General features: G+C 46.2%; 1 protein-coding gene across 1 annotated transcript in view; it reads right to left on the bottom strand.

The window, feature by feature from the left end:
- Positions 1-4,868: 4,868 nt before the first annotated feature.
- cpne4a (copine IVa) overlaps positions 4,869-10,893 on the bottom strand; it is a 20,288-nt gene continuing 14,263 nt past the window's right edge. The window contains exons 10-16 of the mRNA XM_080500341.1: positions 10,161-10,248; positions 9,273-9,406; positions 8,941-8,995; positions 8,170-8,221; positions 7,639-7,772; positions 7,014-7,250; positions 4,869-5,087 (exon numbers count right to left, since the gene is read on the bottom strand). Of these exons, the coding sequence (XP_080356467.1) occupies positions 4,956-5,087; positions 7,014-7,250; positions 7,639-7,772; positions 8,170-8,221; positions 8,941-8,995; positions 9,273-9,406; positions 10,161-10,248 (832 nt within the window). The 3' untranslated portion in view covers positions 4,869-4,955. The remainder of the gene's footprint in view (positions 5,088-7,013; positions 7,251-7,638; positions 7,773-8,169; positions 8,222-8,940; positions 8,996-9,272; positions 9,407-10,160; positions 10,249-10,893) is intronic.

Below are 10,893 nucleotides of genomic sequence, written 5' to 3'. Positions count from 1 at the left end.
CATATCTGAAACCAAACTAAGAACGTCTGATTTATTCACACAAACCTCTTCTCATCATGTGACTGCAGATTTCACATAAACTCCCATGTAAAAATAAAAAAACCAAAACGGGCTAATCCAAGGCTAAAACAGGCCAAAATCAGACCAAAGCCTGGCTAAAACTAGGTCAACACCTGATTAAAAGCCCAAACCAGGTTAAAACCAGCATAATTCCAGGTCCAAACCAGGCTCAAGCCAGATGAGAACCAGGTGTTGGTGACTCCACTCTGCTGGTCCACTCCCGACCTGCACGTTTCAGCAGGTGTCAGTCGAGGTGACGGAGGTTGTCATAGTGACCCTGTCAATGTATTCATTCATTTTTCAGAACAGTAAAGCCGGCTGTGACCTGGTGAGTGTTCACAAAGAATAAAACTGTCCTGTTCACTCGGCAACACTTCACAATACCCAAAGCTGTGGTTTCATAGAGAAGCTCTGGCTAATGCTATAATGCTAATGCTATAATGCTAACGCTATCTGTGGGGTGGAGGGAGACGTCAACTCCGCAAATGTTTTCATCTCCGATAAAACTAACAAGCTGACTGAGACTTCAGTAATTGATAGTTTGATGTGTTAATGTAATCTGAGTTTGACACAGTTTTTGTCAGCAAGCTGATGTTATTTACATGTTGTTTATATGTTTTCGTTCAACTGTGGCAGAATTAATTGTCCAGAATATGAATTAGTTGCGTCAGATCTTAAATGTATTCACACCTCATAACAACCAGCAACAGCGTATAAATTAGTGCCGTCTGCGGGAAGGCATAAATAGTAGCACATTAAAAAAAGCTATCAAAACACATTTTGTGTGTCTTCATGTGAGAGGGGGGTGTTTTCACTCTGACCCAGAAACCCACCTCTTCTCTGTAGTCTGTGCTCTCTCTTTCCCTGTGTGTTTGTGCTCTCTCTCTCTCTGTAGTCTGTTCTCTCTCTTTCTCTGTGTGTATTTGTGCTCTCTCTCTCTCTCTCTCTCTCTCTCTGTTGTCTGTTCTCTCTCTTTCTCTGTGGGTATTTTGTGCTCTCTCTCACTCTCTGTAGTCTGTTCTCTCTCTTTCTCTGTGTGTATTTTGTGCTCTCTCTTTCTCTCTCTGTGTATGTTTGTGTGGTCTGTGCTCTCTCTCTGTACTTTGTGCTCTCTCTCGCTCTCTGTCAGTATTTTGTGCTATCCCTCTCTCTGTCTCGTGTGGTCTGTGCTCTCTCTGTTTGTCTGTCTGTCTCCCTCTCTCTGTGGTCTGTGCTCTCTCTCGTGCTTGCTCTGTCTCTGTAGTTTGTACTCTCTCTCTCTCTCTCTCTCTCTCTCTCTCTCTCTGTAGTCTGCTTTCCTACTTGACCTTCTGTCAAACAAATTGTACTTGTATTTCCAGGTTGTTAAACTCTGCCCATGACAGTCTGGTTCTCTCACGGTTCTTGGTTCTCAATGTGCCATAAGGTCCACATGGTAACTGTAACATACCATCAGCACGATACACGGTTGATGGTTTCCACTGACATGGTGCCTTTCAGGAGCTTGAGCACTCCCGGAGCACCTTCCATCGGCTCATCACATTCACCCATTCACTCACACATTCACACATCCAAGTGAGGCGGCTGCTCGTAAACAAGTCAGCTTTTCCTTTTCCTCTCAACTCCAGAGGAGCTTCATCTCCACAGCACGGCTCATGAGGAGCAGCTGGCTCGTCTTTGTTAAAGCGCCTTCACAGGGAAGTGTTGTCGTCGTGGCGATGATGAGGATTTTTTTTGGGGTCGGTGGTGTTTTGCTGCTTCTCCTTTGTCCTGCTGACACAGTTAATGGCCGCTCTTCATCCTGCTGCTGAATGAATTACGCCTCCAAACACACAACTGAGAGCTCTAATTACTGCTGTTGTTGTGACACGCGCACACACACACACACACACACACACACACACACACACACACACACACACACACACACACACACACACACACACACCGCACATCCCACAGATGCTCTATTGGGCAGTTTAAACAGCTTGTTGTAATTCTTATCATTTCTGCTGTGTGACAAGTCTACGGTACAACCCGAAATCAGTCAACAAAAGAAGCCTTTTAAAAAACACAAATCTAAATTTAAGTCCATATAAAAGCTGGTTTGTAGCTTGTCAACAATTCACAAGATTTTAGGTTAAAACTGGAGTGAAATATATCAGACAGAGATGCAAATTTTGTTCTTAAATGTGTGGAACTCATCCACCCAGGTGTAAAATGTGGCAGACAACTGCTGGATGACTTACATTCAAGAGAAACTCCAGATTCAGTCATTTTCCCAAACGAATCAAATCGTGAATAAAAGTGGAATGTCCAGACCAGAGAGCTTCTTTCCTCCTGACTCACTGAGGCGAAGCCGTTAAAGAAACACCGACACACACTGTGAGCTCACTGATAAACCTTTATTATCAGAAGTTCATTGGTCATTGTTTTGCACACAATACTGCATGTCAACACAACTACAAGTCATGTGACCAAACACCTGTCCACCACCTTTGCTTCTTTTACACAGAAACAGCAGAAACACTGAAATCGGTGTAGTTTTCAGGTAAGGGCCACTAGTGGGCACTGCAGGCTGTTTACATGGAGTCGGACCGTTTTCAGAAAGTTGCGTTTTCAGCAGCTCCGCAGTGTAAACGGCTTTTGTTTGCCATCCCGCTTCCGTTCGGCGGTGAGTGGGCGGGTCCGTCAGTGTTAGTCCTCACTGTTTTAGCCTGTCAGACATCTGAGAGGGGGTCCACTGTGTTTTTTTTTTCTTCGAGGTAATCTGAGGGGGGTCTCCGAGGTAAATAAGAAAGGTTGGAAACCAGTGAGGTAGAAGACGACCAAACCTCACCTAAACCTGGACCGGTTGAAGACATGAGGACGGACGAAACCAGAGCAGCAGTGACGTAAACATTGAACACAGTGAGGACTGACATGGACCTGAAGGCAACACGCTCACATGTTCCGCTTCCACCATCCAAACTTCCTCTGCATATACATCGTTATACATGTGACTAAATGATGTGTTTAACTGAGTCGTAGAGTAAACCATGCCACCGACAACTGAACTGAGATAATTAGTAGAAAATAAATTGATAGGAGATGAATTAGGCCATTCAAGCATTAGAAAATTAGATATTGACACTGAAAAGAGAGACAATCGGTCTTTTCCTTCAGGAATTACTAATCTCAGCTGACCTGGAAACAGATTTCTCCCGAGATTCCGGTTGCACTCAGAGGACTTCTGTATTGTCGTATTAGTGTTGTTCCACAGAGGCTCAAACCAGAGGACTGGGGGACTGTTGTGTCTCCACGACAACAAACCGTGACAACTTGGGGCATCATGTTTCCATGACAACAAACTAGGAAAACATGGTGATGGTCATGTTTCCATGACAACAAACTATGATGACATGGGTCAGGTGATGTTTATGTGTCTGTGACCAATAGTACAACACTCAAAGCATGTTTTCCGATTGTGCTCCGTCACTTCCTGTTGTATAAAGTTCACTTTGATTCTACATGAAGCTTTGTGTGGTTACGTGTCACCGAGTGCTTGAAGCTTCACCTTGTGCAGAGTTTACTGACCACATTAACATCACCGTTCTCACGAGCTGTGAGGTCGACATAAATAACGGGAGCTCAAAATACTTTTTTTGTCAAAATGATTGTTCCAGACAACCAGAGGGGAGAAAGGGGTCGACTTCAGGAGGAGATAATCAGCAAAGGTCGAGGACAGGTGTTGTGACACAAAGTGACCAAAATCTACAGTACCACCATAATCTAGAAATCTCTTCACAGATATTCAAGTTTGTGCTTTTAAATCTACTCACACATTTCCATTGACGCGCGAACATGCTTCAGAGTAGAACAACCTCAACGTCGGGCACACCGTGAACGTCATTATTACTGTTATTATTCACTAACCGGGACACAGAAACCACAGGGGGGGGAGGGGGGAGTCCCGCATGGAGATCTGCATGCAAAACAACAGTTCATGCATCTGCCTCACTTTTTTAGAAAAGAACCGTTAGAGAGGATGCAGACGACTGAGAAGGCAGCGCGCACAAAAAAATGCTTTACAACATACGAACTTTACGAAATTTAGCAAAATCTCAAACTTTTATAAAAACAAACCAGAGGGCGGAGGAGGAGGGAGTCATACATTCCTTCATGGGGCTGCTTCCCGCCGTCATGCTATCTGCGGGCAAGCAGCATTTGGGTCGGTCATTGTTGCGCTTGTGTGCTTTTTCACGTCCTGAATGCTACAGTCTGCTCCAGCCTTCGGCGGCTCTGCATGCACGAGCAGATGCTAAAGGTGCTACAGTTAGCATTTCTAATCACAGAGCTTCAGACGAGATGGAGTCTCCACACAGGAAGACCGTCTCCGCTGGATGGAGAAGCTCTGAAGGTGCGTTCACTGCCGTCAGCGTTTGCCTGGTTGACATCAGTCTGTGCTGATGTGGCCAAAGCATGAACGCAAACAGGGATTGAACATGAATACAGGATGCTATCAGATTAGAAACTGTAAACTAAAACCTGTTGCAGTTCATTGTGACCCCATTTTAATGGTAAAGTTCAGGCTCTGAGGCTCACAGCTTATATTCTCTGCATTTCCTCAATTGATCTGATCAGTTGGTGAACAGCTACAAGGAGAATAAGCAACGATTAAATCAGGTGACGTTGTGGCAGTTATAAGTATGAATTAAGGAAAAACCAGGTCATTTAAACTGAAAAAAACCAACATTTGTCCTTCGTCTAAGCTGAAGCCCTCCTGATGGACCGCCTGCAGCAGTGAACTGCTCCTTCACAATAAAACACTGCGTGTAGCACCTTTAGCATCCGCGCTAACAAAGAACTAAAAACAGTAAACATGTTTCTGGGTCCAGGGGGCGCTGTGCTGTCTGCAGGACGGCAGCAGCCGGGCTTTAGGGGCCGAAGGGCCTGGAAGACTGGAACGCGCTGGGCACTTTGGGCTTGATGCCCTTGCTGTTGTAGTAGTCAACCACCTGGTTGGGCACTTCTGCTAGCACGCTCTTGGCCAGAGCCGCTGGAGACGCCTGAGGTGGACGAGACAGAGACACGGCGTCTCAGTCAACATGACGACAACAATCAGAAATTCATGTCCGAGGATCAACAACTGTGTTTATTTGTTTTTTTAATGATTTTCTTGTTGAGCCACTTGAACAATTCAAGATGATGTTCAAACAATGATTATACAAAGGAAGTCATTTACAAATACTCATTCAGGCAATTGTTTGATCGTTGGGTTTGTTTGTTTGCTACTCGTTTAGCCATTTGATCTGTTGTTCAATAGTACAATCAGTTGGTTTGTTTGCTGGTCAGACTGTCGGTCGTTCGTCTGATCAGTTGGATTGTTTGTTGGTCATTCGGTTGTTCAGTCAGTTGTTTGTTCGTTCAATCATTTATTCGATCAGTTGATTTGTTTGCCTGTAGTTGAGTCAGTTATTGAGCAGGCTTGATTCATTCATTCGGTCGGTTGTTCTTTTGTTCATTCAACCAGTTGGTTGGTTGGTTGTTTGGTTATTTGGTTGTTTGGTTGGTTGGTTGTTTGGTTATTTGGTTGTTTGGTTGGTTGTTTGGTTGGTTATTTGGTTGGTTGTTTGGTTGGTTAGTTGTTTGGTTAGTTGTTTGGTTGGTTGGTTGGTTGTTTGGTTGGTTGTTTGGTTGGTTATTTGGTTGGTTGTTTGGTTGGTTAGTTGTTTGGTTAGTTGTTTGGTTGGTTGGTTGGTTGTTTGGTTAGTTGTTTGTTTGGTTAGTTGGTTGTTTGGTTAGTTGTTTGTTTGGTTGGTTGGTTGTTTGGTTAGTTGTTTGGTTGGTTAGTTGGTTGTTTGGTTAGTTGTTTGTTTGGTTGGTTGGTTGTTTGGTTGGTTATTTGGTTGGTTGTTTGGTTGGTTAGTTGGTTGTTTGGTTAGTTGTTTGTTTGGTTGGTTGGTTGTTTGGTTAGTTGTTTGGTTGGTTAGTTGGTTGTTTGGTTAGTTGTTTGTTTGGTTGGTTGGTTGTTTGGTTAGTTGTTTGGTTAGTTGTTTGGTTGGTTAGTTGTTTGGTTGGTTGGTTGGTTGGTTGTTTGGTTGGTTATTTGGTTGGTTGTTTGGTTGGTTAGTTGTTTGGTTAGTTGTTTGGTTGGTTGGTTGGTTGGTTGTTTGGTTGGTTGTTTGGTTGGTTATTTGGTTGGTTGTTTGGTTGGTTAGTTGTTTGGTTAGTTGTTTGGTTGGTTGGTTGGTTGTTTGGTTAGTTGTTTGGTTGGTTAGTTGGTTGTTTGGTTAGTTGTTTGTTTGGTTGGTTGGTTGTTTGGTTAGTTGTTTGGTTAGTTGTTTGGTTGGTTAGTTGTTTGGTTGGTTAGTTGGTTGTTTGGTTAGTTGTTTGGTTAGTTGTTTGGTTGGTTGGTTGGTTGGTTGGTTGGTTGTTTGGTTAGTTGTTTGGTTGTTTGTTTGGTTGTTTGGTTGGTTAGTTGGTTGGTTGTTTGGTTGGTTAGTTGTTTGGTTAGTTGTTTGGTTGTTTGGTTGGTTGTTTGGTTAGTTGTTTGGTTGGTTAGTTGGTTGTTTGGTTAGTTGTTTGTTTGGTTGGTTGGTTGTTTGGTTAGTTGTTTGGTTGGTTAGTTGGTTGTTTGGTTAGTTGTTTGGTTGGTTGTTTGGTTAGTTGTTTGGTTAGCTGTTTGGTTGGTTGGTTGGTTGGTTGGTTGGTTGGTTGGTTGGTTGGTTGGTTCATTCATTCAGTAGTTTTGTTTGCTGGTCATTCAGTCAGTCGTTCATTTGATCGATTGATTTATTTGCTGGTAGTTCAGTTTGTTGTTCAGTTGATGGCTTTATTTGTTAGCTAGTTGTTCAGTCAGCCATTCGTTCAGTTGTCCATTCGATTGTTCAGTTGGTCATTCATTCAGTTGTTTGTTCATTTGTTCGACCGGTGGGTTTGTTGGCTGGTCATTCGGTCAGTCTGTCAGTCAATGAGTGCACAACTGAACTCACGTGTTTGAAGTTGCGGAACGGGACGAACTGGACAATGTCTCGGAGGACCGGCTCTCCCCTGGGCGACCGCAGGATCCCGTCGTCTCCGTCCAGCATCTGCATGTCACTGAAATCTGCATTTCCTACCCCAACGATGATGATGGACATGGGCAGGTGTGAGGCCTGGACGATGGCCTCTCTGGTCTCTGCCATGTCGGTGATGACGCCGTCGGTCAGGATCAGCAGAATGAAGTATTGCTGTGAGAGGACGAAGGATCACTCAGTCTTTCATCCGTTTGAATAACTTTGATCGTTTCAAAAGCGGGCAGCCGCACATTTCGCAGATTTTTAAATTCCAGAAGATGTTTGATGGGCAGATCTGATGATAAACTAACTGCACACAAACAATTTCAAGACAAGACTTTCAGCTCAATGAAGTTAAGTAATAGTTCAGGTTAGAGTAAGTCGTCAGGAAATGAATGTGATTCAGCGTACAGTCGGTTTTCTAAGAAGTATCCCAGACTGTCTGAACAGGATCTGAGGCATTCACAGATCTTGGTCATGATGGAACTGTGAAGTCAACACGTTGTGAGCTGGCCAGGGCTTCATGTTGGCGTCTCATTAGGAACATGAAGAAACGTCTCACCATGGCCTCTTTGGTGTGGACCTCCTGCGAGGCCGAGTTGGCTACCTTCTGGATGATGGGGGCGATGTTGGTGGGGCCGTAGAGCTGCAACTTGGGCAGACAGGCCTGGTAGGCCTCCACCACACCCTGGATACCTGCGAGGACACAGGAAGTGACACATTCAACCACACGTCAAGTGCTGATGTCCCAGCATGCCCGGAGGCAGCACTGCTGGGACTTAACACTAGAAGGTCGGCAACGACACCAAAACCCACACAGACAGTCAGACTGGAAGAGTTTCCCCTGAGCGCGCGCGCGCGCACACACACACACACACACACACACACACACACACACACACACACACACACACACACACACACACACACACACACACACACACACACACACACACACACACACACACACACACACACACACACACACACACACACACGGTTCGTGAACACATTACCACAGACGTCTATAGATTCCTCCGTCAGTTCCTGAACATATCTCCATAGACTTTCTGTCTGCTGACGGAGCTCTTACCTGCACACTCAGGATTCTCCTTATTAAAATTCACAGCAAAGTCGTGGGAGACCTGGCAGCGGTGGGGGGTGGGGGGTGGGGGTGGGGGGGTAGACAAGACAGCAGTTTGATCTTCAATCAAGGTGTTACAAAATCGACCAAAAGATGTTAAACACTGACACGGGAAGTGACTTTTTTATCTTCTCTCACAGACACAAACATCAAAGTGCCTGACAAGCTCCCCGTCTCTCCCCCTTTGACTTTCCTATAACCCCGTCACTCGAACTCTCCCAAAACTCTTCATCTAACTCCCCCTGTGACTCTCCTCTAACTCCCCCCGACTCGCCATATCTCCCCCTGTGACTCTCCTCTAACTTGCCCCGACTCTCCATATCTCCCCCTGTGACTCTCCTCTAACTCCCCCCGACTCTCCATATCTCCCCCTGTGACTCTCCTCTAACTCCCCCCGACTCTCCATATCTCCCCCTGTGACTCTCCTCTAACTCGCCCGACTCTCCATATCTTCCACTGTGACTCTCCTCTAACTCCCCCCGACTCTCCATAGCTCCCCCTGTGACTCTCCTCTAACTTCCCCCGACTCTCCATATCTCCCCCTGTGACTCTCCTCTGAGGTTCTCACTTCCGACCTTCATCATCTCAGAGGAAATGATGTGATGCTGCATCACAAGCTTCCTGGGATCATGGGGAAAAAGCTGAATGAAGGGGCTTCAATTTGTAGAACCCCCCCCTCCCGGAGTGACAGAGTGCATGCTGGGAGGGGAGTGAAATCACCTTGAAGTCTGGTGGGACTTGAGCCCCGAAGCCGAACGCCGGGAACATTTTGTCACTGTGGCAGAGTAGGAGAGAAAGGGCGGTGAAGGACAGGAGATGACGTGTGATTGGCTGCCAGCAGGAGGTAAAGGAATCATTCGCACACTGAAACCGCTCCTGATTGGCTGCGAGCTGATTTCTTCGTATTCAGGTTCAAACACTTTGGTTTAATACTCTGATTACACCGAGACTTATGAACATAACTAGCCTGGTCAACAACAGCAGCTCTTGGTCTCACCTGCAACTGTCTAGTCACTTCCTGTGGCGCTACGCTGCGATTGGCTGCTGCTCACCTGTCGTAGTCCTGGCAGATTTCCCCCACGGCCACCAGAGCCTTCAGGTACTCGTTGGGCCGGAATGGGTGGATGTAGTGCAGCGAGCAGCTGTTCCCCGGGTCTCCGTTCGACGCCGTGAAGTCGATGGCCACCTGCAGATGCCACAGCCAATCACAGAGCAGAACCACCCGGTCATTTGAGAATTTAGGCAAATCCAAACAAAAGGTTTGAAAAAGCAAAGAAAATTCATATAATTATGTCACAAAATAGATATCTAAATATTGGCATAAATGTATTGTATAGAAACAATATGGCAGAATAAACCAAATCAAATAATGATATTTTAGAGTTGAATATGTAAATGGTTGCATGTGAGTTAGCATCTAAGGTGTGAACATGGATTAATTCAGCCACTAATTCCTACCAGTTCTCCATCAAACTCAATAAATCCACTTGTTCATCTCGTCATCTGGAGCAAGTTTACAGGAGGACGCAGGCTGGAGCTGCTCAGACCATGACTCAGAGTGGGGAGCCGCCCAAAAAAAGCTGGGACACGCAGACCAGGAGGAAATGTGTTCCTGATGCGGAGCATCACAATGTGTTCGCACAACATGACAGACGGAGGCTGATCAGTCTCCTTCTGTCTCTGCTGGTTCAACTGGTCTCATCCCAGTGAGAGGCGGTCGGCACGGCGACCGGGGAGGCTGGTGAACGTGTCGCCATGGTTACCGTTGCTATGGCAACGGCTGAGATAACTCCCAGGACCACACTTTTTCATTTTTACTCCCAGATGTGAAAAATTAAAACAGGGCTATGACCCGAATATGAACCGCATGCGTGCGTGTGTGTGTGTGTGTGTGTGTGTGTGTGTGTGTGTGTGTAGTGATGGTAGTGTACAGTACTCACTGTAAACTGTATCTGACAGCCTCCCATAATATAATCCAGGAAGGAGTGCATCTTGATGATCTGAGGAGAGACAAGGAGCCGTGATATACTAGTACAATATCTACACCTTCATTCATGTTTCTCTTCATCTGCAGCATCCAATCAGACGCCTCCTTCCTCAGGCCGATACTGAACAGAAACAAGAAAGACGCTCTATAATCTAGACGTTAGCTGGAGTTGCATCAATTAGTGGAGGAAGATGCTCCATCGCTGGCTCTGGAACCAGACTGCTTGATAAGAGATGGATGCAGGGACATTGCCCAGGGCTGTGAGGCCCTCAGGCGGGTGTAGGGATTTCCACAGGCCCCCGGGTGGCGGCCACACAGCTGGAGTTTGTCCCAGTGGACGGAAGGGTCTCATAAAGTGGTGGGAAGGAAAACTCTGAGATGCTGTTTGTGCTCATGCGCCGTTTCTCAGAGGATTCGGTCTTCCTGAGACCAGTTAGCAACATGCTAACTGCAGCTACATTGTCAGGAGAGTAAATGGACTCCTTTCAGAAGCAAGCACAGGTCAGCCGGCGCCCCGATTCGGCCCCGTGGCCCCGTGGCCCCGCTTGCTCAGACAGAATGGGACCAGTAATCCGCCTGCAGTCTGATTATCCTTAAACATCACGTGATGTAACAGGGGCAGCGATACCTGCCGCCCTGCTCTCATTCTGTCACCCCCCCCCCCCCCCCCTCCTCCCCTACGCCTC

This window comes from Blennius ocellaris (genome assembly GCF_963422515.1).
Source record: "Blennius ocellaris genome assembly, chromosome: 8".
NCBI classification, from domain to species: Eukaryota; Metazoa; Chordata; class Actinopteri; order Blenniiformes; family Blenniidae; genus Blennius; species Blennius ocellaris.
Note: the sequence above shows the minus strand (reverse complement) of the source record. Positions and strands in the feature narration are given on the sequence as shown.